Source organism: Geotrypetes seraphini, chromosome 5 (assembly GCF_902459505.1).
Source record: "Geotrypetes seraphini chromosome 5, aGeoSer1.1, whole genome shotgun sequence".
NCBI classification, from domain to species: Eukaryota; Metazoa; Chordata; class Amphibia; order Gymnophiona; family Dermophiidae; genus Geotrypetes; species Geotrypetes seraphini.
Window position 1 is genome coordinate 81377715 of NC_047088.1, and position 17474 is coordinate 81395188.

The 17474-nt window shown below is 42.8% G+C and overlaps 1 protein-coding gene across 2 annotated transcripts in view; it reads right to left on the bottom strand.

Annotated features, from left to right (window-relative positions):
- Positions 1-511: 511 nt before the first annotated feature.
- TIRAP (TIR domain containing adaptor protein) overlaps positions 512-17474 on the bottom strand; it is a 37429-nt gene continuing 20466 nt past the window's right edge. The window contains exons 2-4 of one of the 2 annotated variants that reach the window (XM_033946184.1): positions 7284-7336; positions 3124-3705; positions 512-1769 (exon numbers count right to left, since the gene is read on the bottom strand). In XM_033946184.1, the coding sequence (XP_033802075.1) occupies positions 1549-1769; positions 3124-3705; positions 7284-7290 (810 nt within the window). In that variant the 5' untranslated portion in view covers positions 7291-7336 and the 3' untranslated portion in view covers positions 512-1548. Of the gene's footprint in view, positions 1770-3123; positions 3706-7254; positions 7337-17474 lie in introns of both variants that reach the window. The other variant, XM_033946183.1, reaches the window with a different exon arrangement.

The following is a 17474-nucleotide window of genomic DNA, read 5'->3' on the forward strand; positions in this document are numbered from 1 at the left end:
ATCCAGGGTAAGCAGTGGCATCCCCCATATCTTTCTCAATAACAGACAATGGACTTTTCCTCCAGGAAATTGTCGAAACCAGCTACATTCCAGAGCTTAACTATTCTCAGAGTGAAAAAATATTTGTTCCTATTGGTTTTAAAAGTATTTCCCTGTAACTTCATTGAGTGTCCCCCAGTTTTTGTAATTGTTGATGGGAGTGAAAAATCGATCCACTTGTACCCATTCTACTCCACTCAGGATTTTGTAGACTTCAATCATATTGCTGCTCAGCCATTTCTTTTCCAAACTGAAGAGCCATAACCTTTTTAGTCTTTCCACATATGAGAGGAGTTCCATCCCCTTTATCATCTTGGTTGTTCTTCTTTGAACCTTTTCTATTGCCGCTATATATTTCTTGACATAAGGAGACTAGAATTGAACACAATACTCCAGGTGAGCGATAGAGGCTTAGTCTTGTTAACCATCCCTTTTTTAATAATTCCTAGCATTTTGTTTGCTTTTTTGGCCGCTGCCACACATTGGGCGGAAGGTTTCATTGTATTATCTATAATAACACCCAGATCCTTTTCTTGGGTGCTAACTCTAGAATCTGGTAACAGTGATTTGGGTTATTCTTCCCAATGTACACTTCCCAACGTGTCCCAAGCTCTGAACTTGCAGCAAGGAGGGAGAGAGGTGCTGCATGGCAGGTATGGAGAGGAAAAGCAGCACTGGAATCGGGAGTCAAGAAGGGAGAGAGGTGCTACATGGCAGGTATAGAGAGGAAAAGCAGCAAGTCGAAGGGAGAGAGGTGCTTTATTGAGGAGATGACAAGAAGGGAGAGAGAAGTGCTTCTATGGCGGGGATAAGGAGGCACAGAAGTGCTGCATGGTGGCGAAAGAAAGATGCGCTGGACTTGAGGGGGGGGTAGAGGGTGAGAGGTGCTGCATCCTCTGACATCAGAGGGAAGACTTCCAGGTCAGCCGCAGGTCGCATGCAGCTTTGTGAAGAAAAGGGAGGAGGGAGCAGCTGGGAGGAGGGAGCAGGCCAGAGGAGATAAACACCCACAGGAGGGAGGAATGAATCTGGGAAACAAAACAGAGGGCTGGAAGGATGATAAAGGGTGATTTGGGACAAGAAGAGAAAGGCAGGACCTTGGTTTGTAAGTACAAGTCCAACGTAAGTCAGGCGTTCTTAACCCAGGGACTGCCTGTATATGCAAATCAACCTGGACCGACTTGGAAACACCGACATAGGGGATCCTAGAAATAGGAGGAGAAAGTAGCTGGAATGCATTTAATACATCAGTTCATAAGGCCTGAAGATGCTTTGCGCATACCAGCATTTAGTTCATTGTAAGCCTGGACTCAGTAACTGTCGCTCCTATGTTCCTCCTATGTTCACTGCTTAAGTGTTATTGGTGCCTCATCTGACTGCTCAGATGACCGTCACTCCTACTTTGGCTGTTCAAATGAGGGTCAGTATTGCTCCTCTCTGTGACCCTTTTGCAGGTGCATTTACTCTTGCTGCTTAGGAGACTGTCACTTCTGCAGGTACCCTCAGAGCTCAGCCACTGTCACTCCTCTCACTGCTCTGATGACTGTCACTGATATCTATTTGTGTGTCACTGCTGCTGGTGTTCTCAGTACTCAAGTTTTTGTCACTAATGTCAGTGTGGATATCATTGTTGTGGGGGCTCTCGGAGCTCGGGTGACTGGTACTTTCACTGTTCAGGTTAGAATCATTTCCACTAATGAATGTATCATTACTATCCAAGTTCTGTAGATCTGGAAAACAATATGAATGCATGATATTAAAAAGGCAAGAGGTTAAGCAAGAAATTCAACATAGAGATAACAGAGCCCATATCTCCCCAAGCCTATATGAATCTATTCTCTCTTATACCATATTTTTTACAATGTTGAGATAGGAACCTTCCTCTCGCATAAAACAAAACAGTTTGCCCACAGGAAAAGAGACCTCAGAAGCCCATGCTATAAACTTCAATCAATTTTATAGTCTCATAGTTAACAGGTTTCCAATATCATTCATTGGTCTCAAAAAACCTCAATTTTCTTAGTTGTGTGCAAGTGCTCATGTGCAAAAAATTATTATCAAACTCATACACATATTAAAATTTTTTAACACTTTTCTTAAAGAATCTCTGCTTTGATGACTTCAATAAACATCACCATGAATATAAATCAGCAAAAAATAGCAACCATCCAACAGGGCCCATTTCAGCTTATGCTGATGGGCTTCTTCAGGGAAATATTGTAAGTACTGAATTGTCCATCGGGATTTAACCCATATCAATTTATTTTAAACTGCTCCCCAAAATCTTTCCTGCTTCAACATCTCTTCTCATATCAGGCAGCCTTATGGGGTAAAGACCTGAAACAATTACTCATGCTTGCAAATACTTATTGGGAATTTAGGAAACACCTAAAAACTTATCTGTTCCTAAAGTACGTAGGCAGCTGCACTGCACAATCTCTCCCCACAATAACTGACCGCTAAACTTTAATTTTGTTAGTACTACTCAATCTGTAACATTTCTTAATCATTGTAAATCGCATAGAACTTCACGGTCCTGCGGTATATAAACTGTTATTATTATTATTATAGATTTTGGTGAACAATTTATGTGCATAAGTCTGATAAATATTGTTTAAATTTTAGCATAGGAGCATTTGCATACAACTAAGAAAACTGCACCCCCCCCCCCCAGACTGGAAGAGCTCCCAATCTCACTTTCACCCACTTCCCCCTCCCTGCCTCATCTGTGCCAGCTCCAATTCCAAAATGGCTGCTGTGACCTCTAGCAGCCATTTTCACTAGAGAGACTACATGGGTAGGATGTGTGGAGATCATTCCTTCTCCATCTCGTCACTAGGGAGAGAGGGGAGCTTCATCTGTTTGCTGGGAACTCGTCTTGGGGGGGGGGGTATAAACCAAGATGCAATTTCTGATGCTTATTTTTGGCCCGCAAAAATCTGTTTCTATTCAAGTACATATAGTAGTTCCAACAGTCCTGTGCAGACTGCAGAGGCAGCGTCAACTCTGAAACTTACAAATAGAAGTTTAACTTCCCACCACTCTCTCCATGCCCAACCTATGGTGCCAATGGCTTTCACTTACATAGGAGGATGGCCCTCTTAATCTGCTGGAAGTCACTTTCCCTGTCCAGCGTTGCTTTGATATAGTACATGAACCGCAGCTCATCTGGATAGCATGCCCGATCCAAGTCTTTCACCACAGGGATGGTTCTTCCATTAGTGATTGGCGCTTCTGCCAGTGCCTGATGCATCTGGTACTTGCACCAGGGGTCCTGGAGAAAGTTCTGGGTGATCAGCATCACCCAGCAGTGGCTGTTTTTCACTGCCTGGCACAGCTCTGTGGGAATGGCAGCTCCCAATGCCGCATCACGCAGCTGCAGGAAGCAACGGAACTTCTGAGGCTGTTGTTCCAGGTAGGAAACCAGCTGCATCACATAATGGATGTCCTGCTGACTGTGGCAGATGCACACATCATACTGCTTGAACCACCTGGCATGGTCAGAACATTCAATACTCTTTATCATGGCTGTCTGTGAGGAGGGTAGAGGCGACATGTTGCTTTCCTGTGGAACCCCTGCTGAGCAGACAGTACGGCTCTGGACTGGGCCACTTGCCACGGGAATAGGTTTTTTCTTGCACTTCTGTATCATTCTTTGAAACCAAACTGAGGGCATATGGAAACACATTGGGGGGAGGGCAAAAAAAAGAAAACAACTATAATTACCATTAACATTTCAGTCAGCAAATGGCAACACACTGTAGTAGGTGACAAAAGATAAAAAGACAAATGAGACAATTAAGTAGGTGTCTCTTTTTAGGCACCCTGATACTGCATGCTGAGAGCTTATTCTATATAAAATCTGGGTGTTCCATTATAAAATAATGGCTTAACCCAGCATCGTCATACATAAAATTTGGGTGCTCGCATTTACACCAGCCACAGACCTTGCATAGCTACGTATGCTTAAATGCAGTAAGGGAACACACACAAGCAACTTGGAACACCTCCTGTGCTTTTATGTGCTATGATACTTACACGCAGAATAGCACATAGTTGCACTGCTGCCATTTCTGTGTCTACGTGTACACTTATCTGCACAGGTGGTAGCATTCTGTATATTCATGCATACAAGCAAAGTGCAAATGTGGGTACCCAGTTATTGGACTACTCTTTATGGAAAATCTTTTTGTTAAGATTTAAAAATTACAAAACAGCAACTAATCAATACAACAAGAGTTCCAACAAATACAAAACAATACATTATAGCAGAGGAACCAGAGATCTTTGACTCTCATAGCTCCTCACTACTGAGTATAACAATCTAATCCACCCAAAACATCCACTTCCCCAATAGAACTACCCTTTATGTGGCCCATCCAGTCTGTTCTATATTGCTAAGGATGTATCCCAGTTTCTAGGCACTGGAACTCAGGGGTCAGTAACCTATCACGCCTTGGTTCTACAAAATCCTGGGTAAATGAACCTGCAATGTCCCGTGCCTTGTGGGATGGTACTTAGCCACCACCAGTTATAAACCAGTGTAGATATGTTCTTCCCAGATAGGATTTTTACATCTTCCCCTGTTGGACGAGATTCACCTTACTTCTACAAGGACCATGGTGTTTAATTAAACTGGTCTGCATCCTTGTGAACAGATACTGTTAGAACTGTAAATGAGTTGAATTTTCAGATTTTTTTAGGAAGAAGCATGATAGCAGTCATGTTTCTACACTTCTTCCTAAAAATAAAAATAATGATAAAACATTATTTTACCTCTGTTTAAGGGGTTTTAGAGAGTGATTATTATTCTATTTTTTTCAAATTTTCTTTTAATCTATAGAAATTTTTTAAATGCTGTATTTCATTCTGAAACTGTTGTAGAAATAGAAGGTAAAGAAATCATGAAATTGCCAACCTGCCAGCTCAAATCTAGCTTCAGCACTGAGTTTTGTTTTGTTTCTTTATTATTATTTTAAGCTATCTATGCTGAGTATAGAGTATTTGTATTTGTCATTTGGGGGTTGTCCTTAGCTTCTTACTTAGATATTATGCTGATCATCCTAGAAATAAGCAATGGATTTTCCCAAGTCCATTTCAATAATGGCTTAACATATTTTTAAACCATGTTAAGCTAACTGATTTTACCATATTCTCTGGCAACGAATTCCACTTTATAGAATTACCTCCTAACATTATGTGTCCTCGGAAAATGTTTTAATGCAGAAATATTTAGAATGTGTGTTAGGTATCATTGACTCGTGTGTGTACCATGTGCCATATGCCTGTGTGTACATACTGTATATGTGCAAATGCCAATATTCAAAATCAGCATCATTCTGTAACTACATATCTTTGAAAGTGCATAGTTTGCAAGTGAATGCAGAGAAGCATAGCCTAAGCAGCGCACACAGTTATAGTTATAATTTACAGAATATTGAATGCTATACGCATATCACTAGAACTTAGGCACCAACACTTACACCAGTTTTATGGCTAGTAGAAGTGCTTGTTCTTAAGCGTGTATGTACCCAATTATACTACACAGTGTGTAGAAAAAAACAGGACCCCTAAAATTTTTCCAAACCTAAAAATGGCTTACTGCAGCAGAATCTTCTGCCTGACATTTGAGACATTTCTGAGTGCTTTATTTTTCAACAGGATGGAGATCCAGTGCATTGAATGTGCAAAACAAAATTGAGCTCTTAATGAAACCCCAGAATTTATTAAGCCAGTAGCTCAGTGAAGTCAAAGACATCGTGGATGTGTCAAGGTTGAAGGGGGATACTTTGAACACAAATTATGAATTAACTAAGAAAAAAATCCAAATACTAATATATTTTGAGAGGTCATTCTAAGAACTTTTATCAAGCAGACCGACAAGGTAAATGCTCCGTCGCTAATTCAATTCCTATGAGTGTCGGAGCATTTATCTTGCTGGCCCATGGTAAAAAGCTCTACCACTGCTTGATAAAAGGAGACCTAAATGTTTAAACAATTACAAAGTGTCAGACCAATGGTCAATCTAGCCCAGTACCTTGTTTCCACTGTGGCCAAACCAGGTCAAAGGTACCTGGCAAAAACCCAAATAGTAGCAACATTCCATGCTACCGATCCCAGGGCAAGCATTCACTGCCCCCATATCTGTCTCAATAGCAGACTTTGGAATTTTCCTCTAGGAACTTGTCCAAACCTTTTTTTTTAAGTCCATCTACATTAACTGCTGTTACCAACATGTTCCAAAGTATACTCTGAATTAAAAAATACATTTCCTCCCATTGGTTTTAAATGTGTATCTTTGTAACTTCATCAAGTATCCCCTAGTCTTTGTAATTTTTGATGCAGTAAAAAATCAATTCCCTTGTACCTGTTCTACACACTCAGGATTTTGTCGACTTCAATCAAATCTCCCTTCAGCCATCTCTTTTCCAAGCCGAGGAGCCCTAACCTCTTTAGTTGTTCCTCATATGAAAGTAGTTCCATTCCCTTATTCATATTGGTCGCTCTTCTTCAAACCTTTTCTAATTCCGCTATATCTTTTTTGAGATATAACGACCATAATTGAATGCAATACTCAAGGTAAGGTTGTACCATGAAGCAGTACAGAGGCATTATAATATTCTTAGTCTGCCCTTCTGCAGTACCACAGAGCTGATGTGATTTCTATTTTCATCTTTGTGTCTTTGCAACTAGAGATCTCTTGTGCTTATCCCAAGCTTTGTTGAATTCTCTTACTGGATAGAACTTTCATGTACCAAGCAAACAAACAACAACATTGGCTAGACAACTACATTAGTAAAGTTAGACTGACCTACATCGCTTTTAGAAAAGTCATAAAAACTGCCTTATTCGACAGATATCTCACCAAACACTTTTTTCATTTCTCTTTCCCAAAATGCCCCCTCTGAAATCCGAATCAAACTGTATTTTGTAATTTGGGACCTTTTTTCTAATATGTCCCCTCTGAAATACTTAACAAACTGTATACTGTAATTTCGCTGTATTTTTTTAAAGATTCTGTACAATATAATTCCACTGACTATCTGCATATTGTAACTCGCTGATTGTCCAGCTCTCTTAAATGTGAACCGCCTAGAAGTCGCAAGATTATGGCGGTATAGTTATTATTATTAATATTTTAGTCTTTGCCACAGAAATTACTCAGACAGTCAATAAAGAGTAGAAGCACTCTACAAAAAATATGGTAATACTCACACACAAACATTATCATTGTGTTGGCTTACCAGACATGGTTCACTGTGGACCCCCATTCATGAGGCAGAATTCTCTGCAACCTCTGTAAATAACAGGACAAGAAAGCCAAGAGAGTGTTAACATTTTTCCAAGCAGTTTCAAAGTTAAAGAGGAGCCCATAACTTCTGAATCTATCAGTGATCACTTCCTTTCCTTTGCAGTGTCTTAATATCATTGTCATTCCTGGGCCCTAGCATGTCTAACATCAGCCCTTGCTGTAGCTGGTGGTGGCCCCCCCAGCAGAACTCCCTTTTACCAAGCTCTGCAGTCAGCAGCAGCATCCTTGAGCCACGGACAACTAAGAATGCTTGGAGTGGCTCATGGCCGTTTCTGCTCTCTGCCAAGCTTGGCAAAAAGGAGTTCTAGTTACCTTTGGAGGAAGTCTTCAGTTGACAGACCCTGGGGATCCCCATTAAAGTATTTATAATTTGAGTTGGGAAGTGCCAGGGGGGAGGGATGGAGGCAGAGAGAAAATTGTATGCTTGTCTACTTTGTGCTCAGACCCACTCAAAATTGGCTGTTTGGCTATACCACTGATTTAAACTCGGTGTAGCTATATTATTTTTTCACTGACATGATGAAGCTAGAGCAAACGCTCCTACAGCCACTTCATTCCCCAACTCTGGAACCAACTCCCCCCTCAACTCAGACTACAGAATTCACTAATGACATTCCGGAAAATGGTAAAGACCCTCCTCTTCAATTAAAGGTCACCCTCAGTCTACACCCAACCCCCTTAAACCCCACCTCTACCCTTCTTTCTCCATTCTAATCTTCTGCCTAAATTTCTGTATAGTCCACTCTCAACCTATGCTCAAATAACTTGTATCTAAACTAAACTACTTATATTTAAACTACTGTTCTTAATTTGCCGTATAGTCCCTATATCTAAACTGCTGCACAGTCTTGTATGTCCAAGTATTTAAATCTACTGTATAATCTTGTATGTCCAATTCACTCCATTGTGAATGTTTACTTGTAAACCGTTCTGAGCTACTGGGAGGACGGGATAAAAATCTAAATAAATAAAATATATAAATTTTATTTTTATATACCGCCTAACCAGCAGTTCATAGCGGTTTACACTCAGCATACAATATAATAATAACATCATACATAATAAAATTCTAAGTAACTAATATAAGCATTAAAATTAATAAATAAGGAAAACACAAAATAACTAAAATAAGTATAGGTAAAAAGATTAAAAGTACATTATAACTACATGATAATATGAAAATCAATAATGTATAGTACAAACTCACTGAGATCTGTCCATCCACCCATCCCTTTTGCTGAGCTGTACTTTGAATTCTGTATGAATTTTTATGTATGTTTTAACTATGTATGTATGCAGATAACGTAAAGCCTAAATGAGTCTACTTTTTAAACCCATTTTAACTACATTATTTCTTCACTGATCTGAGGAAGAGGCTAACCAAAAAAAGTGTGCGAAAAATGAGGTTAGTCCAATAAAAAAGGTTGATCACCTGCAACTTGGTTGTTGATTCTTATTTCCATACGTGAAGGATAATTTTGTACCAGGGTACCTAGATTTAGACACTAGGAAAACACCTATTTGAAGCTTATTCTGTAAAGAAAGCAGGCACCTACTTTTCTTTATAGAATGCTAGACACCACCAGCTGATGTCAACGCTCATGGCTAGATTGCAAAATAACTCAGATAGATTATAGTATGCTATAATATACACATGTAAGCATGTGCTCTGTCCAATTCCACTTATGTGAATGCCCACCTGTAAAGCATGTGTTATTGAATACTGACAGGAAAAGTAAGCAGAATGAAGAAACAGAGGACAAGAAATCCAAACTATGTTCTAAATAATTTATTAGAAATAGCAGCAGGGAAAAAGGTAAAAGCTACGCTCAAATTTGCCATGTTTTGCCCTGGAAGGCCTATAAGAGAACAGCTTGAACCCAATCTGGTTAAAATGACTTTCCCTTTCAAGCACTGGATCATAATTTAGACTTCCTGTCTTCTGTTTCTTTGCTCTGCTCATTTTTCCTTCCAGCCTGGCCCTTCTAGACCACCTGGTTGCTTCTTGGAATCACTGAATACTGACTCATACTTACCGAATGCCATGTAACTGGAATCATTTTTGATCATCTGTCTACTTATGTGTGTAAATAGCTAGAACACCAGCATTTACACATGTTCTTGTCAACTAAAGAATTATCCTCATTGTAAATAGAGAAGCTCCCAAAAGTGGCATAATGAGAAATAGAAAGTTTTAAATAGAAACAGTTTTGGTAAAAATTTGATGATTTATATCTGTTGGGTGTTATTGGACTAGCTCAATAATGAAGAGATTTGGCGAGCTATGCATCTTTCTTCAGCAAAGTGAAGAAAAAATCACACAGTTAACTTGTTTGTTGACTTACAGTGTATACTTGAATATAAGTTGATCCGAATATAAGTCGAGACCCCAATTTTTCCCCCCAAAAAGGAGGAAAAATGGGCAGTGCAGCAAAACCTGACAGCATAACCATGCCCGATACTATGGAGCAGGACCTACTTTTACTGGAACAATGGTCCAGTACTTGGCAACTGAATTTTAATACAAAAAAATGTAAGGTAATGCACCTTGGTAGCGGAAATCCATGCAGAACATACACCCTGAATGGTGAAAACCTAACAAGAACTGTAGCAGAAAGGGACTTGGGAGTAATCATCCGGGAAGACATGAAAGCTGCCAATCAGGTGGAGAAAGCTTTAACAAAGGCTAGACAAATGCTGCGTTGCATCAAAAGGAGCTTCATCAGCCGAAAGCCTGAAGTCATACTGCCGTTGTACAAATCCATGGTGAGACCTCACCTGGAGTACTGCGTTCAGTTTTGGAGGCCACATTATCAAAAAGATGTGAAGAGAATGGAGTCGATTCAGCGAATGGCCACTAGAATGGTCTCAGAACTTAAAGATCTCCCATATTAAGAACGTCTGAGAAGGCTGCGCTTATATTCTCTCGAAGAGCGCAGAGAAAGGGGGGACATGATAGAAACATTCAAATACATCATGGGCCGCATTGAGGTGGAGGAAGAAATCTTTTTTCTTAAGGGTCCCACGGCGACAAGAGGGCATCCGCTAAAACTCAGGGGGGGGGGAAGATTTCATGGGGACACCAGGAAATACTTCTTCACCGAAAGGGTAATTGATCATAAGAACATAAGAAGTTGCCTCCACTGGGTCAGACCGAGGTCCATCTCGCCCAGCGGTCCGCTCCCGCGGCGGCCCATCAGGTCTGCGACCTGTGAAGTGGTTTCTGACCACTTTTATAACCTACCTCAAGTTCTATCTGTACCCCTCTATCCCTTTATCCTCCAGGAACCTATCCAAACCCTTCTTGAACCCCTGTACAGAGTTCTGGCCTATCACTTCCTCCGGAAGCGTGTTCCATGTGTCCACCACCCTCTGCGTAAAAAAGAACTTTTTAGCATTTGTTCTAAACCTGTCCCCTTTCAATTTCTCTGAGTGACCCCTAGTGCTTGTGGCTCCCCTCAGTTTGAAGAATCTGTCCTTATTTACTCTCTCTATGCCCTTAAGGATTTTGAAGGTTTCTATCATGTCCCCTCTAAGTCTCCTCTTCTCCAGGGAGAACAGCCCCAGCATTTTTAACCTGTCAGCGTATGGAAAATTTTCCATACCTTTTATCAGCTTAGTCGCCCTCCTCTGCACTCCCTCGAGTACCGCCATGTCCTTCTTGAGGTACGGCGACCAGTATTGAACACAGTACTCCAGGTGCGGGCGCACCATTGCGCGATACAGCGGCATGATGACTTCCTTCGTCCGGGTTGTGATACCCTTTTTGATGATGCCCAGCATTCTGTTTGCTTTCTTTGAGGCTGTCGCACATTGCGCCGATGGTTTCAGTGATGAGTCGACCATCACCCCCAAGTCCCTTTCCAGGTTACTCACCCCTAGCAGTGTTCCCCCCATTTTGTAGTTGAACATCGGGTTCTTTTTCCCTACATGCATGACCTTGCATTTCTCCACGTTAAAACTCATTTGCCACTTTTTTGCCCAGTCTTCCAGTCTCGTTAGGTCCTTTTGTAGGTCTTCACAGTCTTCCGTGTTTCTAACCCTGCTGCAGAGTTTGGTGTCATCAGCAAATTTGATAACCTCACATTTTGTCCCCGTTTCCAGATCATTAATAAATATATTGAATAATAGAGGTCCCAGCACCGACCCCTGCGGAACTCCGCTCGTGACCCATTGCCAATCTGAGTATTGGCCCTTGACTCCAACCCTCTGTTTCCTGCCCGCTAGCCAGTGTTTGATCCATCGGTAGATATCCCCTTGCACCCCGTGGTTCCACAGTTTTTTAAGTAGCCGTTCATGTGGTACCTTGTCGAAGGCTTTTTGGAAGTCAAGGTAAATGATGTCTATGGATTCACCCTTATCCATCTGACTGTTTATTCCCTCAAAGAAGTACAGCAAGTTCGTGAGGCATGACCTTCCCTTGCAGAAGCCATGCTGGCTCGCCTTCAGTTGTCCATTGTTTTCTATGTGTTCGCAGATTGTGTCCTTTACCATTGCTTCCAGCATCTTTCCAGGAACCGAGGTCAAGCTCACAGGCCTGTAGTTTCCCGGGTCACCCCTTGATCCCTTCTTAAAGATGGGCGTGACATTTGCTATTTTCCAGTCCTCTGGGATCTCCCCAGTTTTTAGGGAGAGGTTACATATTTGGCGAAGTGTCTCTGCTATTTCGTTTCTCAGTTCTTTTAGTACCCTTGGGTGGATGCCGTCCGGGCCTGGTGATTTGTCGCTCTTTAGTCTGTCTATCTGTCTGAGGACATCCTCTTTGCTTACCTCTAGTTGTACCAGCCTTTCGTCGTGTTCTCCGTTTATAATCACCTCGGGTTCTGGGATATTGGATGTGTCCTCTCTGGTGAAGACTGACGAGAAGAATTTGTTTAACCTTTCAGCTATCTCTTTTTCCTCCTTTATCACTCCTTTCCTGTCTCCGTCGTCCAGTGGTCCCACTTCCTCTCTGGCTGGTTGTTTCCCTTTCACATACCTGAAGAAGGGTTTGAAGTTTCTTGCTTCTCCTGCCAGTCTTTCCTCATATTCTCTCTTTGCCTTCCTGACCTCTCGATGACATTCTTTCTGGTGTCTTTTGTGCTCTTCCTGGTTTTCCTTTGTTGGTTCCTTTTTCCATTTCTTGAAGGATGATTTCTTGTCGCTTATCGCCTTATTTACTGCAGTTGTTATCCATGCTGGGTTTCTAGTTCGATTTTTTTTGCACCCTTTCCTGAACCTTGGGACGTACAGGTCTTGTGCCTCGAGCACTGTGCCTTTAAGCAGTGTCCAGGCTTCCTTTACGGTCTTTACGGCTAGGAAGGGAAACCAAGACGGCATGGGGGCCCCTTCTGGTGAATTAGACAGGTCGTGACCTGTTTGGGCCGCCGCGGGAGCGGACTGCTGGGCAGGATGGACCTGTGGTCTGACCCGGCGGAGGCACTGCTTATGTTCTTATGTTCACCTTCCCTGAGTTGCTGTTGAGCTTTTTTCCTACCATTTTCCTCATGTCCTTGTAGTTTCCCTTTCTGAAGTTGAGTGCTGTCGTTTTGGTTCTTTTCACCTTTGATGTTCCCATGTTTAATTTGTACTGGATCATGTTGTGATCACTGTTCCCTAATGGTGCTATTACCACCACTTCCTTTGCGGGTCCTTCTAGCCCGTTGAGGATTAGGTCTAGCGTGGCATCCCCTCGCGTTGGTTCCGTGACCAGCTGCTCCATGAAACAGTCCCTTATCGCCTCTAGGAATTTAGTTTCTCTCGTGCAATTTGAGTGCCCAATGTCCCAGTCTATTCCCGGATAGTTGAAATCCCCCATAACCACCACCCTTCCACTTTTGCACTCCTGCCTCAGTTCGGCCTCCAGTTCCAGGTCGTTTGCTTCTGACTGTCCTGGTGGGCGATAGTACAATCCCAATTTGATGTCAGCTCCTTCCCCTCCTGTCAGCTTAACCCATAGTGACTCCAGACTGTCCGCCCTTATTGTTGTTTCTGTTCTGGATGAGGGAATGGAGTCCTTTATATACAGTGCTATTCCTCCCCCCTTTTTGTGTGCTCGATGGAATGGTCTTCCACGTCAGGTAGTCGAGGCCAGTAACACGCTCGACTTCAAGGGACGATGGGACAAACAGGTGGGGTCGCTCCAAAGGAATGCTTAAAAGATGGATTCTCGAGGGAGGGAGGGTTCTTGAGTGGGCAGACTTGTTGGGCCGTCGGCCCTTTTCTGCCATCATACTCTATGTCTCTATGTTACTCTACTCTATGACTTGAATATAAGTCGGAGGCTTAATATTCAAGTGCCAGGCCAGGATCTGCACCCAGTGTCTCCTCTGTCACGCCCTCCCCTGCAAGGTTCTGCACTCAGCCCCCTTCCCTGCCAAGTTCTGCACCTAGCCCCCTTCCCTACCTGCCCTGCACTCAGTCCCATTCCCTACCAGGCTGTGAACCAAGGCCCCTTCCCTACCAGGCTCTGAATACTGTTCCCTATCCCTGCCAGGCTCTGAACACTGTCCCACCTTCCTTCCCCCTAAAAAGAGCCAACCTCATCAGTGATGTCATAATGGCTTGATTGTCCCGTATTCCCCTCTGCCCTCTAACCCAGCCAGCAGATTACCGGTAACCATTCCCCTTAACTTAAACCACCTAGTGGTAGGCCGGGACAGGAGGGATCCCTCCCATCTCCTGCCCCGGCCAACACTAACAATTACCACCCTCCCTCCTTCCCTCCCTCGCGTACCTGTTTGTTCCCTGGTGGTTCAGTGTGTATCCCGCGCTGAAATCCTCCAAAAGATTGTAAAGGTAAGTAGCCAGCGACGCACCCAGGCCGGCATGCAGCAGCGAGCTTTTCGTGCTGCCAGCTGGCCCTGCACCACTCCTTGATAGGCTGCCGCAATAACTGTGAATCCCACGAGAACTTGTGGCAGCCTATCAAGGAGCAGTGCAGGGCTGGCCGGGAGCACGAAAAGCTCGCTGCTGCGTGCCGGCCTGGGTGTGCCACTGGCTACTTACCTTTACAATCTTCTGGAGGATTTCAGCGGAGGTTACACGCTGGACCCCCAGGGAACAAACAGGTATGCGAGGGAGGGAAGGAAGGAGGGTGGTAATTGTTAGTGTCGGCCAGGACAGGAGAAGGGAGAGATCCCTCCTGTTCCGGCCTAAGGCAGACCTGCAGGAAGTCCGGGAGGGTTTCGAGTGGTCACTGGGGGATGACCCGAATAAAAACCGGGACCCCCATTTTTGGGCCAATTTTTGGGCCCAAAAATCCCGGTTTATATTTGAGTATATACAGTATTTCAATATATTAACTAAACTAACACAGAAACTACAATATTTTGCTCAAGCAGCCATTTTTTCTTTGTTAGTTTCTGATGTCTGCCAATTCTGTTGCACTAATTTGCATATCATTGTCACCATAGTTGTGAACAAAAAATCAGATAGTTTTACCACCTTTAAATGATCACACAGTGATAAAGCCAGTGTATAAATGATAACATACAATCTTGCATCCTCAGATGTTGGGATGGGAGGAGAAGAAGATCCAGATTATTTTGGAGTTACCCCCTCAATCTGAACAAGCCAAGACACCCTTGGTTTTACCCCACTGCAAGCAAGAATGGCGATGTAGTCCTACTTGTCTTATGGAAATCAGACATTTCCATGAATATGATGGCAATGAAACATGAGTGGATCAGCCTTTTTGAGAGGTTCTGGGTGATGTAACAACTTTACTCTCAGCTCAGATGGAGGTTCCACAAGTGAAAATTGAACAGAAGTTAAATTTTTGCACAAAAAGATTCACTGCTAATACTTAGAATCAGAAATAACTACCCACAGAAAGGAAACTACAAGAATTGTCTCAAAAAAGATCAGGGTCTGAATGGCAGTCAAAAAAGACACTTGTTCAATCATAAGCTTATACTATGCAGTAATCCCCTCCCCCAGTTCCATAGTAAAATATTACTAGCAGTGGCGTAGCAAGAGTAGGAGGCATCCAGGGCGGTGGCACCCCCCTCCTATCCGCCCCTACGTGCCACATTCGTGCCCTCCCTTCCCACCTCATACCTCTTTAAATCTTTGCTAGCACAAACAGCTTCTCTGGCCTACTGCGTGCACTGGCATCAGCTTTCCCTTTGACATCACTTCCTGGCCCTATAACCTGGAAGTGGTTTTAGAGGGAGCCAGGCCAGCGTGAGCAGCAGGCCAGAGTAGTTGATCGCGCTAGTGAAGATTTAAAGAGGTTTGGGAGGCAGGGAAGGGAGGACGTGAGCATAGCATGGGGGCCCGGGCAGAGAGGTTCTGGCCACCATGATGGCACCCGAGGCGAAGCCCCTCCCCTCCCCCAAGCCACTAATTACTAGCTGCACCAAATGAAACAGTCTGATCTTTGACTGGCTTCTACATTCCACTTGTTAGAATGCATAGTATCGCTTTCTGGTGTATGAGGACACTGACTGCTTTTTTGGTCCATTATGTCCTTGCTCCATTCAGGGCCCTGGTTTCCACAGTCTACCACAAAAATGAAAAAACAAACAAACAAAAAACCATTAATAATCTCACAGAAACAAGGAAAAAAACAACCCTCTTATGTAACAAGTGAGCTTTCACTTTGTAAAACTTCTGAGCATATGCACAAACAGAATGCTGTACAATCAAAACAAAATGAGCAAATTTAGAATTACACATCCAGAAACGGTCTAAAGAACATGGAGCCAGATGGTAATTCTAACAAAAACACTCAATATGGGCCCACTATGCTATCTCCTTGAAGCTGGGAAATATAGTGCTATTGTGGAAGCAATCCTGGTTTTTCATTTCCTTCTACTTAAACCCGATATTTGACAGTTTTGTTTATAGGACTGTAACTCCCAGCATGCTTGGAAATAGAATTTTAAAACTCCTTCCTTTCCTGTTCAGCCACAAAAATAATTCTTGATGACCTGGCCACTAATTGCCACTCAGTTACTCATCTCTTTTTTCCATAAGTGTGCCAGCTAGGAGTACAAACTGGCTTCTTCCTCTACCAGGAAAAAAAAAAAAAATCTAATCATGTCTTGGTTTCAGCCCCACTACAGGTAAGGCTTGCAGTCTAGATGCAAGCCTTACCTGTAGGGGTAAACCAGGGTTGGATCTCGGTAACAGATTCAGCAGTTAATCCTGGAGCAACCTTGACTTTTCACTCATATTTTGCCTTTTTGAAAAAAACAACAACAAAAAAACAATCAATAAGTCAATCTCTGATACCAGGAAGATTTCTTCACTGAAGATTAGCACTTTGAATATTTGTCTACTTATATAGATATAAAAAAAATATGCCCCAGTTAGTTTGCATTACAGTCTCAAAGCAATAATGCTGGCTAAACAACTCAAACCACTGACTTGTGTGTTTTGACCCTAAATATTTGCTTTAGGTCTTATTTCAAAATCCCCTTTTACAAAGCTGCAGTAGTGATGCTGCCGTGGTAAATGCACTGAAGCCCATTCAATTCCTCTGGGCTTTGGTTCCTTTGCTGCTAATTTACCGCTGCAGCATCACTATGACCCCCGAAGTTTTCTTTCTTGCTTCTCGTCTGCATCATTTACTATGTTGCAGGGCTGCCCAAGTCCGGTCCTTGAGATTTACTGGCAGGCCAGGTTTTCTGGATATCCACAATGAACATGCATGAGAGAGATTTACATACCAAGAAGGCAGTGCAGGCAAATCTCTCTCATGCATATTCATTGTGGATATCCAGAAAACCTGGCCTGCCAGTAGATCTCGAGGACCAGGCTTGGGCAGCCCTGAATGAGATACACTTTGGACTCCATAAGGAGCTACGGTCTGTGCTGCTTGTTGAAGGCTATTACTTTAATGACTGGGCAGGAGGCTAAGAAGGGGAAGAGACCAGTGCTCCCTTCTATTACAGATCAGCTCTGGAAAGTTTGGGAGATTGTTAGAATGAACAGATAACATATGAACTAAGAAAGTGAAAACCTAAGTTTGCCAAAGATTGTGCCCCATTTTTTTTTTTTTTAGATGCATTGTCCAGAATGGTAACTTTATTAGATCGCCCTTGGATGTGTGAAATAGGGAAGGGATCTATAATAAGGGTGACTCAATGCAGGGCAGCAAAGAAAGGGTATGGATACATCAGGCTGTGAATTTTAT